At 52.5% G+C, this 27,757-nt stretch overlaps 1 protein-coding gene across 1 annotated transcript; it reads right to left on the bottom strand.

The window, feature by feature from the left end:
• Positions 1 to 985: 985 nt before the first annotated feature.
• Positions 986 to 24,922, bottom strand: ntn1b (netrin 1b). The gene is made up of 6 exons (XM_047013906.1): positions 23,908 to 24,922; positions 14,468 to 14,656; positions 14,202 to 14,351; positions 4,182 to 4,235; positions 3,463 to 3,537; positions 986 to 1,326 (listed from the first exon to the last, which is right to left on the bottom strand). The coding sequence occupies exons 1-6, from the start codon at positions 24,920 to 24,922 to the stop codon at positions 986 to 988; spliced, it is 1,824 nt and encodes a 607-aa protein (XP_046869862.1).
• Positions 24,923 to 27,757: the final 2,835 nt, after the last annotated feature.

The following is a 27,757-nucleotide window of genomic DNA, read 5'->3' as shown; positions in this document are numbered from 1 at the left end:
ACTCTAAATGGATGTACTTCAACATTGTTCTATGTAGAATGTCAATGGATTAAAGACATTGTTTTAACTAATTGTGTGAAAACTTGTGTGACGGGTCTGTAAGAGCCGTAGCCACGTTCCGTCTGACAAGGTAGTTCGTCACTCACGGGATACGAACGCTCGGCCTCCGACTTGCCAAGCACGACCACTACCAACTACGCCAAATAAAAGCTAGCCCTTCTTTGCGCGGGTGGCCTCTTACATACCTGAGGAGTGAGTTTAACGGTTCTCACTCCGTTACACTTGGTTTTAAGATTGTTCGCATATTTTGTTTGCTCTCAGGAGTGACAGTTAGCTACTATTAGCTTTAAGCTTACTTGGAGTTCTGTTGCTATTGGTAACAAGGTGCCCCTGATACCATGAAATCCGAACTTCTGTGTTGTGATGATGTCACTGCCTCAACCTTGATATTTTTTAACCAAGTTCACTGTAACAAGACAGCACCACCTCACAGGCTATCAATGAACCACTCATTTAATTGATCTGGTAGACGTTAACTACTAAGAAGCTAAATTAGAATGTGAATGACCTGTCTGAGGCCATCTGGCAAATATTCGGTGCAAACTGCAATTCCATAAAAAAGTTGAACAACAGAAATCACAAGAAAATAACTATAAAATGGGCTCCTTCACAACTGTTCCTAAAAATACTATTCTGCTGTTGCTTTCACCCAAAGCAGAAATATACAGTCCTTCTCTCTTCTTTCCTCCTCCTCTCTCCCTCTCTTCATCTCTACTCTTTTTCCTCTGTTTTCCACTCTCTCCTAATTAAACCTAACCCTGTCCCACCCCCTCCTCCTCCCCCTTTCCTCCCTCTCTCCTTCCCATCGTCTACCTCACTTCCTACCTCCACCTCTTCTCCTCACCCCCTTCTCCCCCATCCTTCCCCACCTCTGTTCTCCCCCTCTCCTCCTCCCGCCCCCTCATCCTCTTCTCCTCCCCTCCTCCTAACACTTCCCCCTCTTATCCCTCTGTTGGAACTTCCTGAGTCTTCGTCCCCAGAGCTCCTTCCAGGGGATTAGCACCCCTCCCTTCTCCGCCACCAGGCCGGCGTGGCTGGGGGGCTGGTCCCTGCCGGGCGCCTGGTCCTTGTCGGAGCCCAAGATCAGGTACTTCCTGCCTGGCTTCACCTTGGGGCAGCGGCAGCTCACATCCCGGGCATGCACCCACAGCAGCTGCTCCCCGCGCCGGATACGCTGCTCGCCGTGCTTGTAGACGGAGAGCACGTTGACAGAGAACTTCCACCACTCCCCCGCCCGGTCACCTTGCAGCACGCTCACCTGCACCGCTGGGGGGATATCAGTACATGTTTATCTCCACTGATACAGACCCACACACCACCCCCGGGAAAGGAAAGAGGGAGGGGTTAGCGAAAGAGAACAGGATGAGAGAGGGAGAGGGAGGAGAGGGAGACAGACTGACTGGGAGATCTTATGTGTGCTTGAGGTGAAGAGGTTTGTTCTGGAATGTTCCAGGGGGTGAAAGCACCCACCTCAATAGTTCCCACTTACAATTGTGTGAATTGACCCAATTTGGAAGAGAGAGTGTGTGGAGGGTGTGAAATGCTCTCAAGGTGCATGCACCCCCCACACACACACATACGTAGACTCACACACAGTAATACACGCACCCACAGACAATGACCTGAATACACACACACACACTAACAAGTACTTTATTAGTATGATTAGGTTTGTTTGTTTCTTGAAATCAGATCATCATCTCAGTGGTGGTGATCCAGAGGACATCATTAGATGTCTAGATTTGTGTGTAAGTGTGATTGTGTATCTGTGCACATGCGTGTATTTGTGTGCGTGTGTGCATGTCTGTATGTGCATGCCTGTGCATGTCTGTATATATGCACACATTGTGTGTGTGTGTGTGTGAGTGTGTGTGTGTGTATGAGTGTGTGTATGTGTGTGTGTATGTGAGTGAGTGTGTGTTTGTGTGTAGAAGGGGCCACTGTTTGTCTTCCCAGCTACACAGAAGGTTTGAGAATAATGGAGCTGCAGCGTGAGAATCCACCTCTCCCTCTCTCTCTTTCTATCTATCTATCCCTCTCTCGCTCCCTCTCTCTCTTTCTATCTATCCCTCTCTCGCTCCCTCCCTCCCTCTCTCTCTTTCTATCTATCCCTCTCTCGTTCCCTCTCTCTCTCTCTCTCTCTCTCTCTCTCTCTCTCTCTCTCTCTCTCTCTCTCTCTCTCTTCTATCCCTCTCTCGCTCCCTCCCTCTCTCTCTCTCCCTCTCATTCTGTCTCTCTCTGTCTCTCTCTTTCTGTCTGTCTCTCTCTCTTTCTGTCTCTCGCCCTCTCTTTCCCTCCTCTCTCTCTCTCCCTCTCTTTCTCTCCTCTCTCTCTCTCTCTCTCTCTCTCTCTCTTTCTCTGTTTCGCTTTCTCACTTTGGGGTCATATCCTTCCCTAACACTACTGGGGTCAAATCCCCTTCAATATACTCTGCTGTTGCAGACGAAGTGACAGAGAAGGAGAGAGGGCAATAGAGAGATTGACAGAGAAAAGAAATGTAAAAGAAGAAAATAGGGAGGAAGGGAGCGAGAGGGGGATGGAGGGAGGGACAGAAAGAGGAAGAAAGAGGAAGAGAGAGGGAGAGGGAGGGTAGTGCCATCATGGTGTGTGCCAGGTGTCCTGCTGGGAGGCAATGTGCCTGTTGCCCTGTGCTCCGCCCCAACAAGGCCGAGCTGTAATCAAATTAGTGCGCGCCTCATTGCTCCTCTGAAGCCTCGGCTGACTGGCTGGCTCCCTGGGGTGAACTTGGTGCGTATGCCTGGGCGGCAGGGAGGGGCAGGCTAGGGGGGAAGGGAGGAGGACGGGGAGGGACTGGGAGGTGAGGGGGGGGTGAGGGGAGGAGGGACTGGGAGGAGGGGAAGGTAAGGGAGGTGATGGGAGGAGTGAGGAAAGGGGGAGATGGGGAAGGTGAGGGGAGGAGGGGGAGGGACTGGGAGATGTGGTGGAGGTGAGGGGACTGGGAGGAGGGGGAGGGACTGGGAGGTGAGGGCAGGGGATTGGGACTGGGACGAGGGAGAAGAGGGGGACGAAGGGGAGGTGAGGGAGGTGATAAGGGCAGAACAATGCAGGTGTTCTCGCTAACCCTAACCCGCTCATCTCCATAGTTACTCAACCCTAACCCGCTCATCTCCGTAGTTACTCAACCCTAACCCGCTCATCTCCATGGTTACTCAACCCTAACCCGCTCATCTCCATGGTTACTTAACCCTAACCCACTCATCTCCATGGTTGCAACAAATGTATTTCTCTTCACTCCATTATCGCTCCTCCTCTCCTCTTCTCCTCTCCTTATCTTCCCCCTCCTTTCTTTTTTCTCCTCCCTTCTCCTTCTCTCTCCGCTCCTCATCTCATCCCCTCTACTATCCTTTCCTCTCACACTAACCCCACCATACCATTACTCACCATAATCTTTCTTGCAATACTTCTTCATGTTGATCTTCAGTTTGCTCTTGGATGCCTTGCAATGAGACTCACAATCTGAGGAGAAGAGGAGGATATGGGAGGAGAGGAGATATGAAGAGATGAGAGGAAATGAGAGAGGAGGAGAGGCAAACAGGAGAGGTTAAAACTCACACATACAGTCCCCCCTCCAGTCTCCACCCCCCCCACCCCGCTGCAGTTTCCCCCTTTATCTGCCTTTATGCTCCCCATGAATGAGGTTGCCCTAGTAACAGCAGAGTAAGAGAAAACGCCCCACTCCCACCCAAAAAGGATGGTTGGGGTGGGAGGGATGAGGGTGAGGACTGGAGAGAGAGAGAGAGAGAGAGAGAGAGAGAGAGAGAGAGAGAGAGAGAGAGAGAGAGAGAGAGAGAGAGAGAGAGAGAGAGAGGAGAGAGAGAGAGAGAGAGAGAGAGAGAGAGAGGGAGGGAGGGAGAGAGAGAGGTGAGAAAGATAGGAGAGGTGAAGACTTTGCTCCTAGAGAGCTGGTGTGGTGTTCAGGACAGCTGGTGTGGTGTTCAGGAGAGCTGGTGTGGTGTTCAGGAGAGCTGGTGTGGTGTTCAGGACAGCTGGTGTGGTGTTCAGGAGAGCTGGTGTGGTGTTCAGGAGAGCTGGTGTGGTGTTCAGGAGAGCTGGTGTGGTGTTCAGGAGAGCTGGTGTGGGGTTCAGGGCATCAGTCTAACCTGAAGTCTCCTCTGAGCTGGAGTAGGTAGATGTAGGAGACACCACTGGGATCTCTGGGGGAGACAGATGGGAGGGGGGGGAGAGGGGGGAGGGAGAGAGGTAGAGAGGAAGGGAAAGACAGGGGGAGAGGGGGAGAGAGACAGGGAGAGAGACTTTTGACTTTTGATACTCTTTACATGTATTCATTTAGCAGACGCTTTTATCCAAAGCGACTTCCAAGAGAGAGCTTTACAAAGTGCATAGGTCACTGATAATAACCACAAGATAGCCCTAAAGCTTTGTGGGTAGCCAAAACAAGAAGCACACATTGTGAACAACCAAAAAATAACTGCCAAGGGGAAGAACCAAAAGAGCATGTAGTTAAGCAAGTTACAATTAAACAACATGAATCTCTAAGTGCAAGTGTACCTGTAGAAAAAGCAAGCAAGAGTAAAAATAAAAATAAGATCAACTAAAATAGAATATTTCGCAGCGAATATAACAGTTTAAATCAGTTACCACTAACCAAAAAAGAGCAACAAGTCTCTAAACAAGAGTCATTGTGATCCTTGAGGAAACTAGCATTGGGTTCAGCAAACCATTCCTAAGTACCGTTGTACTCCCGGAACAAGTGCGTCTTTCCTGAGACACTCACTTCTAAAATGTTTTTGTGTTGTAAAAACACGACCCAACCCCACACAAACTCCACACTTCACTCCACACACCCCTCCTCAGTCCACACACCCCTCCTCAGTCCACACGCCCCTCCTCAGTCCACACGCCCCTCCTCAGTCCACACACCCCTCCTCAGTCCACACGCCCCTCCTCAGTCCACACACCCCTCCTCAGTCCACACGCCCCTCCTCAGTCCACACGCCCCTCCTCAGTCCACACGCCCCTCCTCACTCCACACGCCCCTCCACAGTGTGGACCCCTCCTCAGTCCACACGCCCCTCCTCACTCCACACGTCCCTCCTCACTCCACACGCCCCTCCACAGTGTGGACCCCTCCTCACTCCACACGCCCCTCCTCAGTCCACACGCCCCTCCTCACTCCACACGTCCCTCCTCACTCCACACGCCCCTCCACAGTGTGGACCCCTCCTCACTCCACACGCCCCTCCTCAGTCCACACGCCCCTCCTCACTCCACACGTCCCTCCTCACTCCACACGCCCCTCCACAGTGTGGACCCCTCACTCCACACGCCCCTCCTCAGTCCACACGCCCCTCCACAGTGTGGACCCCTCCTCACTCCACACGCCCCTCCACAGTGTGGACCCCTCCTCAGTCCACACGCCCCTCCTCACTCCACACGCCCCTCCTCACTCCACACGTCCCTCCTCACTCCACACGCCCCTCCACAGTGTGGACCCCTCCTCAGTCCACACGCCCCTCCTCACTCCACACGTCCCTCCTCACTCCACACGCCCCTCCACAGTGTGGACCCCTCCTCACTCCACACGCCCCTCCTCAGTCCACACGCCCCTCCTCACTCCACACGTCCCTCCTCACTCCACACGCCCCTCCACAGTGTGGACCCCTCCTCACTCCACACGCCCCTCCTCAGTCCACACGCCCCTCCTCACTCCACACGTCCCTCCTCACTCCACACGCCCCTCCACAGTGTGGACCCCTCCTCACTCCACACGCCCCTCCACAGTGTGGACCCCTCCTCACTCCACACGCCCCTCCTCAGTCCACACGCCCCTCCTCACTCCACACGTCCCTCCTCACTCCACACGCCCCTCCACAGTGTGGACCCCTCCTCACTCCACACGCCCCTCCACAGTGTGGACCCCTCCTCACTCCACACGCCCCTCCTCAGTCCACACGCCCCTCCTCACTCCACACGTCCCTCCTCACTCCACACGCCCCTCCACAGTGTGGACCCCTCCTCACTCCACACGCCCCTCCTCAGTCCACACGCCCCTCCTCACTCCACACGTCCCTCCTCACTCCACACGCCCCTCCACAGTGTGGACCCCTCCTCACTCCACACGTCCCTCCTAACTCCACACGCCCCTCCACAGTGTGGACCCCTCCTCACTCCACACGCCCCTCCTCAGTCCACACGCCCCTCCTCACTCCACACGTCCCTCCTCACTCCACACGCCCCTCCACAGTGTGGACCCCTCCTCACTCCACACGCCCCTCCTCAGTCCACACGCCCCTCCTCACTCCACACGTCCCTCCTCACTCCACACGCCCCTCCACAGTGTGGACCCCTCCTCACTCCACACGCCCCTCCTCACTCCACACGCCCCTCCACAGTGTGGACCCCTCCACAGTCCACATGCCCCTCCTCACTCCACACGCCCCTCCAAGACACCCTGATCCCCCCCATCAACCTGCTTCATCAGTAGATACAGACACATACACACTATCAGGAGAGAGGGGGACATACAGTACCAGAATGGGAAAATGTGTCCAAACTTTTGACTGGTACTGTACATCTGTGGTTCGTCTATTTGCCAATGTTTAGTTTGATCTCTCCTCTTGATACATGACTGTGTGCAGCCTCTGGTCTGCACCTCTCTGTGTCACCACCGTCTCTGCAGAAGTGGAGGCTTCCTTGTCTTCCTTGAGGGTTAGGTTTAGGGTTGGTTTAGGGTTAGGGTTGGGTTAGGTTTGGGTTAGGTTAGGGTTGGTTTAGGTGCAGTTCTATGGGCATAGTTGAAGCCCTGTGTGACATTGTTAGTATAAAGGGCTATACAAATTAAATTGGATTTGATTTGAAGGGAGAGAGATAGAGAAAGAGTGTTTATGTCAGGGTTGGGCTAAATCAGATTTAATATCAAGATATTGAGATGGTCTTCTCTTGCCCTTTGCCTTTTCTATTGTGTTAATGGATGATAACATTTCAAATGTAAATGTTCCCAGGTCTGTTTCATCTTAATAGCTGCAAGCCAGACTTGTTGCTATGGTTTCCAGACCTCAGTCTTCAAACAAGCCTTTATCAGACATGTTACATGCTGAGGTAGTTCAGCGCTGTACATCGGGGATTTACAGGGTTAGGGTTAGGGTTAGGGTTAGGGTTATACTACTGAGGGTTAGGGTTAGGGTTATACTACTGAGGGTTAGGGTTAGGGTTAGGGTAGGTACCTACTGATACAGGGGGTTAGGGTTAGGATTAGGGTTAGGGTAGGTACCTACTGATACAGGGGGTTAGGGTTAGGGTAGGTACCTACTGATACAGGGGGTTAGGGTTAGGGTTAGGGTTAGGGGAGGTACCTACTGATACAGGGTTAGGGTTAGGGTAGGTACCTACTGATACAGGGGGTGATGTGCAGGGTTAGGGTTAGGGTTAGGGGAGATAGTGAGATAGGAGAGGAGGAGGAGGAGGGGGAGGTACCTACTGATGCAGGGGGCGATAGGGGAGGAGGGGGAGGTACCTACTGATGCAGGGGGCGAAAGGGGAGGAGGGGGAGGTACCTACTGATACAGGGGGCGATAGGGGAGGAGGGGGAGGTACCTACTGATACAGGGGGCGATAGGGGAGGAGGGGGAGGTACCTACTGATACAGGGGGCGATAGGGGAGGAGGGGGAGGTACCTACTGATACAGGGGGCGATAGGGGAGGAGGGGGAGGTACCTACTGATACAGGGGGCGATAGGGGAGGAGGGGGAGGTACCTACTGATGCAGGGGGCGATAGGAGAGGAGGGGGAGGTACCTACTGATGCAGGGGGCGATAGGGGAGGAGGGGGAGGTACCTACTGATGCAGGGGGCGATAGGGGAGGAGGGGGAGGTACCTACTGATACAGGGGGCGATAGGGGAGGCGGGGGAGGTACCTACTGATACAGGGGGCGATAGGGGAGGAGGGGGAGGTACCTACTGATGCAGGGGGCGATAGGAGAGGAGGGGGAGGTACCTACTGATGCAGGGGGCGATAGGGGAGGAGGGGGAGGTACCTACTGATGCAGGGGGCGATAGGAGAGGAGGGGGAGGTACCTACTGATGCAGGGGGCGATAGGGGAGGAGGGGGAGGTACCTACTGATGCAGGGGGCGATAGGGGAGGAGGGGGAGGTACCTACTGATACAGGGGGCGATAGGGGAGGAGGGGGAGGTACCTACTGATACAGGGGGCGATAGGGGAGGAGGGGGAGGTACCTACTGATGCAGGGGGCGATAGGGGAGGAGGGGGAGGTACTTACTGATGCAGGGGGCGATAGGGGAGGAGGGGGAGGTACCTACTGATGCAGGGGGCGATAGGAGAGGAGGGGGAGGTACCTACTGATACAGGGGGCGATAGGGGAGGAGGGGGAGGTACCTACTGATGCAGGGGGTTAGGGGAGGAGGGGGAGGTACCTACTGATGCAGGGGGCGATAGGGGAGGAGGGGGAGGTACCTACTGATGCAGGGGGCGATAGGAGAGGAGGGGGAGGTACCTACTGATGCAGGGGGCGATAGGGGAGGAGGGGGAGGTACCTACTGATGCAGGGGGCGATAGGGGAGGAGGGGGAGGTACCTACTGATGCAGGGGGCGATAGGAGAGGAGGGGGAGGTACCTACTGATGCAGGGGGCGATAGGGGAGGAGGGGGAGGTACCTACTGATGCAGGGGGCGATAGGGGAGGAGGGGGAGGTACCTACTGATGCAGGGGGCGATAGGGGAGGAGGGGGAGGTACCTACTGATGCAGGGGGCGATAGGAGAGGAGGGGGAGGTACCTACTGATGCAGGGGGCGATAGGAGAGGAGGGGGAGGTACCTACTGATGCAGGGGGCGATAGGGGAGGAGGGGGAGGTACCTACTGATGCAGGGGGCGATAGGGGAGGAGGGGGAGGTACCTACTGATGCAGGGGGCGATAGGAGAGGAGGTGGAGGTACCTACTGATGCAGGGGGCGATAGGGGAGGAGGGGGAGGTACCTACTGATGCAGGGGGCGATAGGAGAGGAGGGGGAGGTACCTACTGATGCAGGGGGTTAGGGGAGGAGGGGGAGGTACCTACTGATACAGGGGGCGATAGGGGAGGAGGGGGAGGTACCTACTGATGCAGGGGGCGATAGGGGAGGAGGGGGAGGTACCTACTGATGCAGGGGGCGATAGGAGAGGAGGGGGAGGTACCTACTGATACAGGGGGCGATAGGGGAGGAGGGGGAGGTACCTACTGATACAGGGGGTTAGGGGAGGAGGGGGAGGTACCTACTGATACAGGGGGCGGTAGGGGAGGAGGGGGAGGTACCTACTGATACAGGGGGTTAGGGGAGGAGGGGGAGGTACCTACTGATGCAGGGGGCGATAGGGGAGGAGGGGGAGGTACCTACTGATACAGGGGGTTAGGGGAGGAGGGGGAGGTACCTACTGATACAGGGGGTTAGGGGAGGAGGGGGAGGTACCTACTGATACAGGGGGTTAGGGGAGGAGGGGGAGGTACCTACTGATACAGGGGGTTAGGGGAGGAGGGGGAGGTACCTACTGATACAGGGGGCGATAGGAGAGGAGGGGGAGGTACCTACTGATACAGGGGGCGATAGGAGAGGAGGGGGAGGTACCTACTGATACAGGGGGCGATAGGAGAGGAGGGGGAGGTACCTACTGATACAGGGGGTTAGGGGAGGAGGGGGAGGTACCTACTGATACAGGGGGTTAGGGGAGGAGGGGGAGGTGGAGGTACCTACTGATACAGGGGGCGATAGGGGAGGAGGGGGAGGTACCTACTGATGCAGGGTTAGGGTTAGGCGAGGGGGAGGTACCTACTGATACAGGGGGCGATAGGAGAGGAGGGGGAGGTACCTACTTATACAGGGGGTTAGGGGAGGAGGGGGAGGTACCTACTGATACAGGGGGTTAGGGGAGGAGGGGGAGGTACCTACTGATACAGGGGGTTAGGGGAGGAGGGGGAGGTACCTACTGATACAGGGGGCGATAGGAGAGGAGGGGGAGGTACCTACTGATACAGGGGGCGATAGGAGAGGAGGGGGAGGTACCTACTGATACAGGGGGCGATAGGAGAGGAGGGGGAGGTACCTACTGATACAGGGGGCGATAGGAGAGGAGGGGGAGGTACCTACTGATACAGGGGGTTAGGGGAGGAGGGGGAGGTACCTACTGATACAGGGGGTTAGGGGAGGAGGGGGAGGTGGAGGTACCTACTGATACAGGGGGCGATAGGGGAGGAGGGGGAGGTACCTACTGATGCAGGGGGTTAGGGGAGGAGGGGGAGGTACCTACTGATACAGGGGGCGATAGGAGAGGAGGGGGAGGTACCTACTGATACAGGGGGCGATAGGAGAGGAGGGGGAGGTACCTACTGATACAGGGGGCGATAGGAGAGGAGGGGGAGGTACCTACTGATACAGGGGGTTAGGGGAGGAGGGGGAGGTACCTACTGATACAGGGGGCGATAGGGGAGGAGGGGGAGGTACCTACTGATGCAGGGTTAGGGTTAGGCGAGGGGGAGGTACCTACTGATACAGGGGGCGATAGGAGAGGAGGGGGAGGTACCTACTTATACAGGGGGTTAGGGGAGGAGGGGGAGGTACCTACTGATACAGGGGGTTAGGGGAGGAGGGGGAGGTACCTACTGATACAGGGGGCGATAGGAGAGGAGGGGGAGGTACCTACTGATACAGGGGGCGATAGGAGAGAAGGGGGAGGTACCTACTGATACAGGGGGTTAGGGGAGGAGGGGGAGGTACCTACTGGTACAGGGGGTTAGGGGAGGAGGGGGAGGTGGAGGTACCTACTGATACAGGGGGCGATAGGGGAGGAGGGGGAGGTACCTACTGATGCAGGGTTAGGGTTAGGCGAGGGGGAGGTACCTACTGATACAGGGGGCGATAGGAGAGGAGGGGGAGGTACCTACTGATACAGGGGGTTAGGGGAGGAGGGGGAGGTACCTACTGATACAGGGGGTTAGGGGAGGAGGGGGAGGTACCTACTGATACAGGGGGTTAGGGGAGGAGGGGGAGGTACCTACTGATACAGGGGGCGATAGGAGAGGAGGGGGAGGTACCTACTGATACAGGGGGCGAAAGGAGAGGAGGGGGAGGTACCTACTGATACAGGGGGCGATAGGAGAGGAGGGGGAGGTACCTACTGATACAGGGGGTTAGGGGAGGAGGGGGAGGTACCTACTGATACAGGGGGTTAGGGGAGGAGGGGGAGGTGGAGGTACCTACTGATACAGGGGGCGATAGGGGAGGAGGGGGAGGTACCTACTGTTGCAGGGGGTTAGGGGAGGAGGGGGAGGTACCTACTGATACAGGGAGCGATAGGAGAGGAGGGGGAGGTACCTACTGATACAGGGGGCGATAGGGGAGGAGGGGGAGGTACCTACTGATACAGGGGGTTAGGGGAGGAGGGGGAGGTACCTACTGATACAGGGGGTTAGGGGAGGAGGGGGAGGTGGAGGTACCTACGAATACAGGGGGCGATAGGGGAGGAGGGGGAGGTACCTACTGATGCAGGGGGTTAGGGGAGGAGGGGGAGGTACCTACTGATACAGGGGGCGATAGGAGAGGAGGGGGAGGTACCTACTGATACAGGGGGCGATAGGAGAGGAGGGGGAGGTACCTACTGATGCAGGGGGCGATAGGGGAGGAGGGGGAGGTACCTACTGATGCAGGGGGTTAGGGGAGGAGGGGGAGGTACCTACTGATGCAGGGGGCGATAGGGGAGGAGGTGGAGGAGGGGGAGGTACCTACTGATGCAGGGGGCGATAGGGGAGGAGGGGGAGGTACCTACTGATGCAGGGGGCGATAGGGGAGGAGGGGGAAGTACCTACTGATGCAGGGGGCGATAGGAGAGGAGGTGGAGGTACCTACTGATGCAGGGGGTTAGGGAGGTACCTACTGATGCAGGGGGCGATAGGGGAGGAGGGGGAGGTACCTACTGATGCAGGGGGCGATAGGGGAGGAGGGGGAGGTACCTACTGATGCAGGGGGCGATAGGGGAGGAGGGGGAGGTACCTACTGATGCAGGGGGCGATAGGAGAGGAGGGGGAGGTACCTACTGATGCAGGGGGCGATAGGGGAGGAGGGGGAGGTACCTACTGATGCAGGGGGTTAGGGGAGGAGGGGGAGGTGGAGGTACCTACTGATACAGGGGGCGATAGGGGAGGAGGGGGAGGTACCTACTGATGCAGGGGGTTAGGGGAGGAGGGGGAGGTACCTACTGATACAGGGGGCGATAGGAGAGGAGGGGGAGGTACCTACTGATACAGGGGGCGATAGGAGAGGAGGGGGAGGTACCTACTGATACAGGGGGCGATAGGAGAGGAGGGGGAGGTACCTACTGATACAGGGGGTTAGGGGAGGAGGGGGAGGTACCTACTGATACAGGGGGCGATAGGAGAGGAGGGGGAGGTACCTACTGATACAGGGGGCGATAGGGGAGGAGGTGGAGGTACCTACTGATGCAGGGGGCGATAGGGGAGGAGGGGGAGGTACCTACTGATGCAGGGGGCGATAGGGGAGGAGGGGGAGGTACCTACTGATGCAGGGGGCGATAGGGGAGGAGGGGGAGGTACCTACTGATGCAGGGGGCGATAGGGGAGGAGGGGGAGGTACCTACTGATGCAGGGGGCGTTAGGGGAGGAGGGGGAGGTACCTATTGATGCAGGGGGTGATAGGGGAGGAGGTGGAGGAGGGGGAGGTACCTACTGATGCAGGGGGCGATAGGGGAGGAGGGGAAGGTACCTACTGATGCAGGGGGCGATAGGGGAGGAGGGGGAGGTACCTACTGATGCAGGGGGCGATAGGGGAGGAGGGGGAGGTACCTACTGATGCAGGGGGCGATAGGGGAGGAGGGGGAGGTACCTACTGATGCAGGGGGCGATAGGGGAGGAGGGGGAGGTACCTACTGATGCAGGGGGCGATAGGGGAGGAGGGGGAGGTACCTACTGATGCAGGGGGCGATAGGGGAGGAGGGGGAGGTACCTACTGATGCAGGGGGTTAGGGGAGGAGGGGGAGGTACCTACTGATGCAGGGGGCGATAGGGGAGGAGGTGGAGGAGGGGAAGGTACCTACTGATACAGGGGGCGATAGGGGAGGAGGGGGAGGTACCTACTGATACAGGGGAGGAGGGGGAGGTACCTACTGATGCAGGGGGCGATAGGGGAGGAGGGGGAGGTACCTACTGATACAGGGGGTTAGGGGAGGAGGGGGAGGTACCTACTGATACAGGGGGTTAGGGGAGGAGGGGGAGGTACCTACTGATACAGGGGGTTAGGGGAGGAGGGGGAGGTACCTACTGATACAGGGGGTTAGGGGAGGAGGGGGAGGTACCTACTGATACAGGGGGCGATAGGAGAGGAGGGGGAGGTACCTACTGATACAGGGGGCGATAGGAGAGGAGGGGGAGGTACCTACTGATACAGGGGGCGATAGGAGAGGAGGGGGAGGTACCTACTGATACAGGGGGCGATAGGAGAGGAGGGGGAGGTACCTACTGATACAGGGGGTTAGGGGAGGAGGGGGAGGTACCTACTGATACAGGGGGTTAGGGGAGGAGGGGGAGGTGGAGGTACCTACTGATACAGGGGGCGATAGGGGAGGAGGGGGAGGTACCTACTGATGCAGGGGGCGATAGGGGAGGAGGGGGAGGTACCTACTGATGCAGGGGGCGATAGGGGAGGAGGGGGAGGTACCTACTGATGCAGGGGGCGATAGGGGAGGAGGGGGAGGTACCTACTGATGCAGGGGGTTAGGGGAGGAGGGGGAGGTACCTACTGATGCAGGGGGCGATAGGGGAGGAGGTGGAGGAGGGGGAGGTACCTACTGATGCAGGGGGCGATAGGGGAGGAGGGGGAGGTACCTACTGATGCAGGGGGCGATAGGGGAGGAGGTGGAGGAGGGGGAGGTACCTACAGATGCAGGGGGCGATAGGAGAGGATGGGGAGGAGGGGGAGGTACCTACTGATGCAGGGGGCGATAGGGGAGGAGGGGGAGGTACCTACTGATGCAGGGGGCGATAGGGGAGGAGGGGGAGGTACCTACAGATGCAGGGGGCGATAGGAGAGGAGGGGGAGGAGGGGGAGGTACCTACTGATGCAGGGGGCGATAGGAGAGGAGGAGGAGGGGGAGGTACCTACTGATGCAGGGGGCGATAGGGGAGCGGCTCTGCTGGTAGCCTTTAGCACAGCGGTTGCAGGTGATGCCCGTCACCCCGTCCTTGCAGGGACACTGGCCGGTCGTCTGGTTACACGTCTTCCCTGCAGCCCCCACCGGGTGGCAGTCACATGCTGGGGGAAAACAGTCACAATCGATCTGGTCAAAACCAGAACTAGCACCATAACGAGGACCATGACCAGGACCAAGAGTGTGTGCTCAAACGTATGCTCGCAGTGTGTGTGTGTACCTTTGCAGGCCCTCCTGTGGGAGATAGCCTTGGTCAGGTCTCTGTAGAACCCTTCCCTGCAGTAGTGGCAGTGGCGCCCAGCCGTGTTGTGACGACAGTTTAGACACACCCCTCCACTGCGCCGTCCGGACAGTTTAAACAGCTCCATGTTGAACCGACATCGGCGGGCATGGAGGTTACAGTGGCAGGCTGGGGGGAGAGAGGGGCGAGAGGTTTAAGGTTAGGGTTAGGGGAGGAGGGGACAAGATTAGGAAGGGAAAGGGGGAGGGAGACGGGTGGAGGACGAAGGGGGAAGGTGAGGTTCATGTCTGTCATCTCAAACCACTCCCTCCCTCCTATATAATAATGATGTGTTCATTTAGCAGACTGTTTTATCCAGGGTCATTTCAACCTGCGATCTGTTGATCTGTGATCCAATGCCCTCTCACTGAGCTACACCCACAACTTCCATCTTCCCTCCCTCCTCTCCTGCCCTCCCCTCCTGCACCTTCTGATGCAGTTGAACTTTGACCTCTTGTAATGTCACAGTAGAAACTTCCGTTCCCACGCACCTCAAGAATACGCACACACACTTACTTACACACACACACACACACAGAGAGGAGGAGAGGTCAGATTGTCTAATATCTAAACCAGGGGTGTTAAACTCATTTTCACCGAGGGCCACATCAGCATTATGGTTGCTCTCAAAGGGCCAGTTGTAACTACGATGTAACAATGTTTACAATGTTTTTATCTGTAGCTTTTATGGACATATTCCGCTGCAATTGCAGTCCGCCTTTTAATTCTTGGTGTCTCCTACATCTACCTACTCCAGCTCAGAGGAGACTTCAGGTTAGACTTGCTGATGCCCTGAACACCACACCAGCTCTCCTGAACACCACACCAGCTCTCCTGAACACCACACCAGCTCTCCTGAACACCACACCAGCTGTCCTGAACACCACACCAGCTGTCCTGAACACCACACCAGCTGTCCTGAACACCACACCAGCTCTCCTGAACACCACACCAGCTCTCCTGAACATCAAACCTCTTGGATCTGCTGTTTTTCTTGGAGGCTAAATTTGTTATATTTATCTATGTGTTTGGTGTCAAAAGGCCGACGGAGATTGTACGCTTTAACGACTGACATCGCCTCATAACACAAAATACATACCGTTTTTTCTCCTTGAAGCACAAACATGTATTTACTTTCCCATCTTTCTTGAAAGTCCCTTCCATCCAGGGCCAGATGCAGCCTGCTTTGACTGGGGGTGCAGTGAACATTTCTGGGGGGTATCTGTCATGCCCTCTGCCCCCTAGTGGCGGGTTGTGGGTGTGGCCATGGTCTCCAGTCCCAATTACCCACTCAGTCTTCACACCTGTCTCCCATCAACTCATCAGCCCTGCAGTTTATCAACCCTGGTTTTCACATCATTCATCGCCGGATAATAGTTTTGTCTACCCTCGGTAGTATGCTCCCGGTTCCTGTTAAGACAATTTGTTGTGTTATTCCTGAACTAACTTTTTGCCTGTGCCTCCAGGATCACCAACCTTGCCTCCCAGCCAGACCCCGTACAGCCTACCCTGCCGTCCTGTCTGTTTTTCATCACTATCAGTCCTGTCTGCACTTACCCCAACATTAAACCCCTCTGGACCATCCCTCTGTTTTTGCATGTCTGTGTTGTGCACTTGGGTCCACCACCACCACCCCGTAACAGTATCATGATTACGGAAAGGGATCGTATAATTTTTTATATTGATACCATTTTTGAGACTGCTTATCGATCCGAGTGTTAATCAGGTGCGGAGCCAGACGTTGTAAATAGGGATGCTCCGATCAGGATGTTTGGGTCCGAACACCAATTACCGATCGCTGGAAGCAGCATCTTTATCTCTTTCACTATTCTTAACAACAATGTATATTAAGTATAAAAAATAATATATTATAAAATATTATGAATAAACAACAACTGTGTATTTAGTGGCAGGAAACATGTTTAACATGCTCCACTTTTCCAATGCTTTTTAGAGACGCACCATAAACCATAGCAGCCTATGCTGGGTTATTGATAATCACTTATAAATAAACAAATGTGACTTCCTGCCGAACAATAAATTACAAAAGCAGAATAAACATAGTCTTTGCACATTTTATCTTTAGACTATCAAATCTGTAACATAAAACGCCATAGTCAAAATATTGTTTCACATTTTTGTCTCTAAGTAGGAGATAAAGAACCATGTGCAATAAAGTGCATTTTGATCGGCCTTTAAAGTGACTACCGATCTGAGTATTTAAAATGATAATCGGCCGATAATGATCGGCGACCGATCGATCGGAGCACCCTTAGTTGTAAACATTCGTGGATTTGCCCAAACCTAGGAAGTATTCTGTGTCTGATGTGATGCTAGATCGGGACTTCCACAGTTAATGCGAGTGTGCACAGCAAAATAAACATTGCAGTTTTCCAATTGGTAAAACCTTGCCTAGTGATGGTGATGTCTTTATCATTTCTGACTCCAAATTGTGCTGTCATTCAAACCATGCTCACCTTCACCCACAGTTAAACTTGGAACTTTGCGTTAAACACTGATGTGTATACACTGCTTACTAACCCTAACCCTAACACTGATGTGTATATACACTGCTGTCTAACCCTAACCCTAACACTGATGTGTATATACACTGCTGTCTAACCCTAACCCTAACACTGATGTGTATATACACTGCTGTCTAACCCTAACCCTGTGTATATACACTGCTGTCTAACCCTAACCCTAACCCTGTGTATATACACTGCTGTCTAACCCTAACCCTAACCCTGTATACCCTGTATATACACTGCTGTCTAACCCTAACCCTAACCCTGTATATATACACTGCTGTCTAACCCTAACCCTAACCCTGTATATATACACTGCTGTCTAACCCTAACCCTAACCCTGTATATATACACTGCTGTCTAACCCTAACCCTAACCCTGTGTATATACACTGCTGTCTAACCCTAACCCTAACCCTGTATATATACACTGCTGTCTAACCCTAACCCTGTATATATACACTGCTGTCTAACCCTAACCCTGTATATATACACTGCTGTCTAACCCTAACCCTGTGTATATACACTGCTGTCTAACCCTAACCCTAACCCTAACCCTGTATATATACACTGCTGTCTAACCCTAACCCTAACCCTGTATATATACACTGCTGTCTAACCCTAACCCTAACCCTGTATATATACACTGCTGTCTAACCCTAACCCTGTATATACACTGCTGTCTAACCCTAACCCTGTATATATACACTGCTGTCTAACCCTAACCCTAACCCTGTATATATACACTGCTGTCTAACCCTAACCCTAACCCTGTATATATACACTGCTGTCTAACCCTAACCCTAACCCTGTATATATACACTGCTGTCTAACCCTAACCCTGTATATATACACTGCTGTCTAACCCTAACCCTAACCCTGTGTATATACACTGCTGTCTAACCCTAACCCTAACCCTGTGTATATACACTGCTGTCTAACCCTAACCCTAACCCTGTATATATACACTGCTGTCTAACCCTAACCCTGTATATATACACTGCTGTCTAACCCTAACCCTAACCCTGTGTATATACACTGCTGTCTAACCCTAACCCTAACCCTGTATATATACACTGCTGTCTAACCCTAACCCTAACCCTGTATATATACACTGCTGTCTAACCCTAACCCTAACCCTGTATATATACACTGCTGTCTAACCCTAACCCTAACCCTGTATATACACTGCTGTCTAACCCTAACCCTGTATATATACACTGCTGTCTAACCCTAACCCTAACCCTGTATATATACACTGCTGTCTAACCCTAACCCTAACCCTGTATATATACACTGCTGTCTAACCCTAACCCTAACCCTGTATATACACTGCTGTCTAACCCTAACCCTAACCCTGTATATATACACTGCTGTCTAACCCTAACCCTAACCCTGTATATACACTGCTGTCTAACCCTAACCCTAACCCTGTAAATATACACTGCTGTCTAACCCTAACCCTAACCCTGTATATATACACTGCTGTCTAACCCTAACCTTAACCCTGTATATACACTGCTGTCTAACCCTAACCCTGTATATATACACTGCTGTCTAACCCTAACCCTGTGTATATACACTGCTGTCTAACCCTAACCCTGTGTATACACACTGCTGTCTAACCCTAACCCTAACCCTAACCCTGTGTATATACACTGCTGTCTAACCCTAACCCTGTATATATACACTGCTGTCTAACCCTAACCCTGTATATATACACTGCTGTCTAACCCTAACCCTGTATATATACACTGCTGTCTAACCCTAACCCTAACCCTGTATATATACACTGCTGTCTAACCCTAACCCTAACCCTGTATATACACTGCTGTCTAACCCTAACCCTGTATATATACACTGCTGTCTAACCCTAACCCTAACCCTGTATATATACACTGCTGTCTAACCCTAACCCTAACCCTGTATATATACACTGCTGTCTAACCCTAACCCTGTATATATACACTGCTGTCTAACCCTAACCCTGTATATATACACTGCTGTCTAACCCTAACCCTGTATATATACACTGCTGTCTAACCCTAACCCTGTATATATACACTGCTGTCTAGAGGCGGGATGTCGGCACTTTGTCGTAATCAAAATGCATTGTGAGAGATGTTGTTTATGGTCAATGCATGCTGTAAAGCAGCTTAGACTTATTTCGATAGGCCTACACCATTTAAGCTCCTGCGAGTTTGACACATGTGCTCTAAACCCAAGCCCCCGGTGGAGCAGAGAGATCTGAGAGATGGAAGGGTTCTGGTTATCTCCTCGTCTCTCTAGGGGGCCCTGGAACCACCAGCCACCCCACACCTCTCTAGGGGGCCCTGGAACCACCAGCCACCCCACACCTCTCTAGGGGGCCCTGGAACCACCAGCCACCCCACACCTGTCTAGGGGGCCCTGGAACCACCAGCCACCCCACACCTCTCTAGGGGGGGCCCTGGAACCACCAGCCACCCCACACCTCTCTAGGGGGCCCCGGAGCCACCAGCCACCCCACACCTCTCTAGGGGGCCCCGGAGCCACCAGCCACCCCACACCTCTCTAGGGGGCCCCGGAACCACCAGCCACCCCACACCTCTCTAGGGGGCCCCGGAACCACCAGCCACCCCACACCTCTCTAGGGGGCCCTGGAACCACCAGCCACCCCACACCTCTCTAGGGGGCCCTGGAACCACCAGCCACCCCACACCTCTCTAGGGGGCCCTGGAACCACCAGCCACCCCACACCTGTCTAGGGGGCCCTGGAACCACCAGCCACCCCACACCTCTCTAGGGGGGGCCCTGGAACCACCAGCCACCCCACACCTCTCTAGGGGGCCCTGGAACCACCAGCCACCCCACACCTCTCTAGGGGGCCCTGGAACCACCAGCCACCCCACACCTGTCTAGGGGGCCCTGGAACCACCATCCACCCCACACCTCTCTAGGGGGGGCCCTGGAACCACCAGCCACCCCACACCTGTCTAGGGGGCCCTGGAACCACCAGCCACCCCACACCTCTCTAGGGGGGGCCCTGGAACCACCAGCCACCCCACACCTGTCTCTGGGTTTAGCACACCCCCACACTATCTTTCTCACACACAATGACATACATGCAGACACACACACACATTCACAAACAGACAACTACACACACTCACATACCAACAATCACACACACACATGCAGACGCAAACACACCCCAGACACACACAAACTACCCCAGACACACACACTCCCTCGACATAAACACTCTCACACACACCTCAGACACATACATACACACCCAACAGAAACACAAACATACACACACACACTACAGTGAGTCTGACATAAAACCAAAACCAACATAGCGTGTGTTTGTACATTGGAATGATAGGAATGTGTGTCTGCCCATGCTTTACACCAACATGCTAACATCATGCTCTACACTAACATGCTAACATCATGCTATACACCAACATGCTAACATCATGCTCTATGTCAACACCCCAACATGCTAACATCATGCTGTACACCAACATGCTAACATCATGCTCTATGTCAACACACATCCCTGGAGTAACTGACCAAAACTCACTTTGTCTAAAATGCTTACATTACACACTACTCGAGGTGAGTGTGTGTGTACCTGTGTGTGTGCCCATGCGTGTGTGTACCTGTGTGTGTGTACCTGTGTGTGTGCGCATGCGTATTTACTAGGTGGGCTTCCTCTCACACTGTGGCAGTGATTATGTCATAGTGGGCGTGGCCCTAAGCCCTGTGATCTCGGTCTGAGATAAATAAAACAGCCAATCAGAGAGCAGCCCTGCTGGAAATGACGCCTCATAAACCGCCTGATTGTCTGGGAGACGGACGCGTCTCAGAAGCCCCTCCCAGCAGCATGGACCAGGCCCCTCCCAGCAGCATGGACCAGGGGATGCACATATGGACACATCCCAGCCCACTTTCACACCAAGGGATGCACACATGGACACATCCCAGCCCACTTTCACACCAAGGGATGCACACATAGAGACACATCCCAGCCCACTTTCACACCAAGGGATGCACACATGGAGACACATCCCAGCCCACTTTCACACCAAGGGATGCACATATGGACACATCCCAGCCCACTTTCACACCAAGGGATGCACACATGGACACATCCCAGCCAATGACTGATCAGACACACACACATGCATGTAAAGATGCACAGATGCAATCCTGTGCACACACCTACTAAAGGTCAATCCCGTGAACAAAAGAAAAACTTTTGTTATGCTTTATGCGTAATACATTCCTGGTTACACTGGTTGTCCTAATGTCACAGCAGGTTTGCTGCATACTTTGCTGCCAAAATAAAACAGTTAGGCAAGTTTCCTAATGAATTGAACCATTTCTGTCTCTTTCTTCTTCCATGCCCCCTCTATTTTTCTTTTTCTCTCCCTCTCTCTCCCCCACACTCTCTCCTCCCCAATCGCTCTCTCTCCCACTCTCTCTCTCGCCCCCACTCTCTCTCCCTCTCTCTCCATCCCATTCTCTCTCCCCCCACTCTCTCTCTCTCTCCCTCCCACTCTCTCTCCCCCCCACTCTCTCCCTCCCACTCTCTCTCCCTCCAACTCTCTCCCCCCCCCACTCTCTCTCCCCCCACTCTCTCTCTCTCCCTCCCACTCTCTCTCCCTTTCTCCCCCCCACTCTCTCTCCCTCCCACTCTCTCATCTCTCCTCTGCTTCTCCTCTCTCTCCTGTTTCTAAAGTGTTGAATTGAGAGGCTGTGAGGAATGTCAAACAGAACGATCATTAGCAGCAAAGGCACAATGGCCCTGCTGCCACGACACTGAGCCCCCTCCCTCCTCTCCCCTACCCCCTCCCGTCCATTACCCTACCTCTCTTTCCCTGCCTCCTGTCCTCCTTCTCTCCTTCCCTCTCTTTCTTCCCTTTCCCCACTCTCTCTCTTCTTCCATCCCTCCCCTTTCTTCCCCCTCTCTGTCTCTCCCTTTATCTCTGTCTTTCACTCCCCTCTCTCTCTTTTGCTTTCCCTCTCTATCTTTCTCTCTCTTTTCTCTCCTTTCCTCATTCTGTTCTGTGTGCCGCCCCCCCCCCCCAGGAGCCCCCCTCCACCCCCCAGGACCCCCCCCCCCGACCCCCACTGACGGCATGATGGACGCCACGAGTGACAAGCTTTTGTTCTGTGTGAGCTGAGGGGGAGCGAGTGAGGAGAAGGAGGAGGAAGGAAACAGCTTGTTCACTCGTTCTGTTTGGTTGAATATACCATGGTGCTGTCAGGGGCCTTGCCTTCTCCTCCGTTCCCCTTCCTCCCTCCTCTCCTACCCCTCCTCTCCTCCTCCCTCCTCTCGTACCCCACCTCTCCTACCACTCCTCTCCTTCTCCCTCCTCCCCCTGCCTCTTCTCCCACCCTGCTCCCCCCTACCACCCCTCCCCACCCAGCCCAGTTTCTAGGGTGGTTTGTTGCTGTTGATAGCACACATACATACACACACACACATAGACAAACAGGCACACACACGCACATACACACACCCTGACACTCATTCACACATAGACACACACAGGCACACAGACACATACACACAGACACACAATATCAAACACACCTTGACACACACAGACATACACGCGTCTGCTGAGTGGCAGCACCATAGGCCCTAACCCTAACCCCCACAGAAAGGAAACCTTTCGCTCCAGTTTCAGTTGAACTCGCTCCGACAGCGCGTGGAGGAGTAGCTTATTCTCTGCGTGACAAAGATAATCAATAAGAACGCCGTCATCTACCGTCCAATCAGATACGAGATACGAGTAGCTACATGTGCGTGCGTGTTTAGAGAAAGCAGATTCAATTCCTTCCTCCAGAGGTTCACTTTCTGATCGCGAATGGTCAACATCGGAGCTCATTATGAATCCAGACATGAAAAACGATGTTTTAAAACTTGCAGACAAAACTATTTAGCAGTCGAACATAGCACAGGCTACATACAGATACAGTTATACAGTAGAGTCAAGAGAAATGTACTCAAGATTTGTGACAACATTGACTTTGCCAGGCGCCAGTCAGGTGATTTCACGTCACGCCTGTCTTCAGATTAAATTGAAAACAGGTTCAATTGAAAACAACTTTTAGTAAAGGTAATTAAAAAGGAACAATATGGTACCGTTTTGTGTTTTTGTTTAGTCTGACGACCGAGTATGTCTGACTGAGTATCTACAGTTCACACAAGGGTTCGATTAGAGAACAAAAAATAATAACTACAATTTCCGTCTATTTAGTTTCTTTTTCTGTGTCTCGCTGTTTCATGAAAGATTTAGGAACGAACATTCTACCTTTTACATCTGATTCTGTAGCATTTCTTTGTCTCGTTTTGGGTTGGAGCTGTGTCATAGGGCCTATAACAACCGGCCTGTTTGTCATGAAGTCTCAGTTAAAATAAGATGATTATAATCGCAATATAATTTTCTCTGTCATTTTTGGTTTTATATTTGATATAATTTGGCAACATGGGCCTAATATACACATAACAACCCAGGAAAAGTTTACCTAACAAAATACTTTAAAACATTTTATTTTAGGTAGCGTAATTGCTAAGACTAAGACATTAATTCCATAAAACATAATTTATACCTAATATTTAGTTATTTATAAATAATTCAAACGAAATATTGAGAGAGAGATTTCAGCGAAACGGCAGACTGCATTCATTGAATTTGGATTTAACTTTGGCCTAAAGGGCTCAGTGTTAATGAAAGTAATACGTTGCAATAATAACAGATACGTTTTCTATTATGTAATACGCAACAACAACAAAAATCTATATATCTACACGATAATTTCAATCAGAAAAAACACAGCACCGTTGACTTACCAACACATTCGTTGGCTTCTCTGGCCGTCGCGCGCTGCCACGGCCGGTCGTAATGGAACGGCTTGCACCTGTCGCACTCCGGTCCCGCGGTGTTGTGCTTGCACTCACACACCAAGTTTCCATCCCGGTCTTTCACGCACTTCGAGGCGTGCCCGTTACATTTGCACCGTCCGCCAACCTGCAGGTCAGACACCGCGTAGAAGTAGGAATCGCGCGCCAGCTCTGAGTCGTCCTCATTCTCGTCTCCGAAAGTATGCAACCGGCTGAACATCACCTTGATGTCGGTGGCCGTGACCCAGTCTTGCAGCACCGGGGAGTTATCAAAGTCGTGCGCGGATGGCCTTCCGTCCAGGGTGCTGAACGCGATGAGGCCGCCGGTGAGAGGGTGCATGTCCGTGTGTGAGTCTGTGCAAATAGCCTCCTGCTCATTCACCTTGGTGATGGCTGCCTTGTTCTGGCGGCCGTACATCTTCTTACACTGGGTGGAGTAGAACTGGAACGGAACCCATGACTTGCCGTAGTCCATGGATTTGAAGATGGCTATGGACTCCGGGCGCGGGGAGCAGAACTGCAGACTGACGTAGGTCACCTCAAACTTCTTCCCGAGAGACAGTGCAAGCGTGACGTTCAGCGGGTATTGTACATAGTTCTCAGATTGCCAACAGGTCAGATTGTGTGGGTTGTTAAGATCCGTTAAATACGCCGGTGGGTGAGTCTTTTTGGGATCCTCACTGTCGCACGTGTGACAGTCCCTTGTTCTCTCTTCTCCCATCTCGCTCACGACGCAGTACCGGGTGGCAGGGGTTCCACAGGTGCTGGAGACGCGCACGTCCTTACCGAAAGCAGAGTTAACAAAATCCGGGATGCATCTCCGGGGGTTTCCATTCTCGTCGTAGCAGGGGTCTGGAAGGGAGGATTGTGCAGCGAACATGCTCATGCCATACCCCGCGAGCACTCCCTCAGCTAGTAGGCACGCGGCCACCGTGGTGACCCACACCTCTAGGTTCCGCGTCATGGTAACCCGGGATTCTCGGTGTCCACTGCACTGAGTTGTGGAGATGAGAAGAAAGAAAACGTTAACAAGGTTGAACAATTTCAACACGCTTTAATATAAAATCCTGAAATAGTCTCCACTGAATAAAATAGGCTACACTAGAAGGAAATACACAGTTTTACGCATGGAATTCACACCTAAAGTAGGCTAGAACAAAAATAATCCCTTAAATTAACAAACTAAAAAAAGAAAACATAGGCCTTAGGTTAATCAACCACGCACGTGAGAATCTGTAAACACATGCAGAAGCGCAGCCGTGTATAATAATGGATCAACCTGTTTTTATATTATGTGATGAAAAAAGACAACTCCAAAAGCCGAGCCTGTAGACTTGTCCTGGATGCTAAACTCGAATCCCCAGTCGACTACTGTCTTTACGCACGAGACACTTCCGTTAATCTCTGATGTTTGAGCTGAAGTTCAATACAAACAGGTTGTGAAAAGGTCCTCAGAGGATCGTCCTCTCTATCAACTCCTTCACTCTGTTTTCCTCTCCGCCACACCTCTCTGTCCAGTTCCCCGTCTGCCGCGCGCTCTGCTTTGACAGACAAGAGCGAGCCAGTTATCCGGGGGCGCTCGAGGTGGCGGGCTGCTATGGAGACGCCTTGAGACCCTTGAGTGGATAGGTAGAGCGACCTCTATCGGCAAGCTTCCAATCAACATAATTTCGGAGATGTATTTTTATTTCTAAATCGTGTTTCTAAAGCGTGTTTTCCTGTTTGGGTTCGCTTCCAAGCAGCTTAACCAGGTAACAAGTAGCTCAAATGTTACCTTGGCAATAGCAAGAGAGAGCGAAAGCCATCCCTTATTATGTTAGAATAATTTGATGACACACACCTGAGTGATTCTTTAGATTCGCGAGGTAAACTAATTTAGATGCGTTGGGATATTCCTCTTATTGTCGCATGAGAAAGCTGTTCGCAGGTGTCTTGATGCAGTTGCTTAGTGAGGGATCTCTTTTGATTAGCTAGAAGTAGGTAGTTAAGCAAAACAAATGTAATGGTCCAAATTTCTGGAAATGCTACACCCTTTGCCAGAGCTCTAATCGTGAACAATTACGCATCTTTTGTTTCCTCATTAGAAGGTTACCAGAACCCTGAAACTCAACCAATGCACAACAAGGTGTTTAGCGATGATGTAGTAGCCTGCATTTGACCAACATGTCTACAGTGCTGAAACAGGTGTAATAACTGTGTAACAGGTTAGGGTCTGCATGTGTACTGGTAGACTTAGTGTTTAGCCGTGTTCTGGAATAGTTCTGCTCGATAACCGTGAAGGTCTTAGTTTGTGGGATACAGCAAGAAAGGGCATCTCATTCATGATACACATTTATTCCGTTCCGACCCAAGAAGCTGCTAGCACAATTTACTCAGGTCACCTGACTGTTGAGGTCACCTGACTGTTTACAAACCAACAGACGGAACAGAGGAGACTATCAGTGGCCTTCAGTTCTCGTAGGAACCAGTAGCCATCGCCTTAGTGCACGTTCTCGCCACTACAGGAATCAACTTTGCGCATCGCCATCACTGCAGAACATCACTTCTGGTCGCCCGCCACCGTCTGGGCTCCCGCCACGGAGAAAAGCTCAAGAGAGTCCTAGCTTCAGAAAATCGTGCGTAAATGATGCCGGAGCGCCATCGCGTGGTTGCGTCCTCAGAGACACTCTCCCTTACAGCCTGGCGAGTGTATTTCTGTCAAGAGTCTCGTCTGCGGCTGCGTATACACATCAGAATTTAGAAGGAGACAGAGCATTGTGTTTCAACACATTAGAGCCCGGTGTTTAAACATGTGGACAATGTCTCACGTTTGAGGACTGGATGAAGACTACAGAAACATTTTTAGAGCTATACACTTCTGATCCTTGATTTGATTTGTAGGGCCTACTTTCTACACGTGCTATTTGTTTGTCTCTTTGGACGAAAGTGTCTTCTGAATAAAAAAATGTAATATAAGAGTGTTTACAGTAATGTAAGAGTTTTTACAGTAATGTAAAATGGTTAACAGTATTGATTATGACAATCACAAAAGATCAAGTAAACAACAAAGTCTAATAGCCTAAAAAAATAAAAAATAAAGACAAGTCGTATTACAGTTTTTCTCGATTGCTAACACACAGAAATGGCATGTGTAAGCCATCCTCACAATTTTTTTTTGCCAATTCCCAGCAGAAAGACGATGTACCCCAGTCTTTAAAAACAATTTACCCATTTTGACAATTACTCGAGTCAGGTTCATTCACACTTCTTTGCAAAAGTCTAAACACACCTCTCACTTTAAGACACAATTGTCACCATTATGTCATTTAGAAAACACTGCTGTTTGATAAGTAAACTCAAACCAGCACAATTTAAACACCCTTAACACCCAATTATCCATGTGTAAGCACTAGCAAGCAAAAGTACTCAACAAGCAATAAGGGGTTTGGAATGATAAAAAAGGTGAGCTCATCTGTACTTTGAAATCATGGATGCAAATATAAAAGGAAGAGGCCGAATTGTCAGAATGAGAGGAAGTGGACAAGGGAGAGGAAGAGTAAGAAGAACAACAATCTCAAATGAGATCTGTGAAACACATGACATAACATTACAACCTTCTCCAAGCCATGGACGAAGCTTGTGGGGACATTACTCTGGAGTCTTGTCAGGGATGGCTCAGGCATTCAAGGGCATTTTCCCTGCTGTTTGGCTTGAGAAAACATTGCCTGTGATGTTGAGGTAAATCTTGGGCCTGACCCTGGTCAGAGACAGGATGCTGACCCAGAGTGAACAGTACTGTAGCGTACTCAAGCCCTGTTAC

This window comes from Hypomesus transpacificus, unplaced genomic scaffold (genome assembly GCF_021917145.1).
Source record: "Hypomesus transpacificus isolate Combined female unplaced genomic scaffold, fHypTra1 scaffold_206, whole genome shotgun sequence".
NCBI classification, from domain to species: domain Eukaryota; kingdom Metazoa; phylum Chordata; class Actinopteri; order Osmeriformes; family Osmeridae; genus Hypomesus; species Hypomesus transpacificus.
The sequence above is the reverse complement of the archived record's forward strand: the minus strand, read 5'-3'. Positions and strand labels throughout refer to the sequence as shown.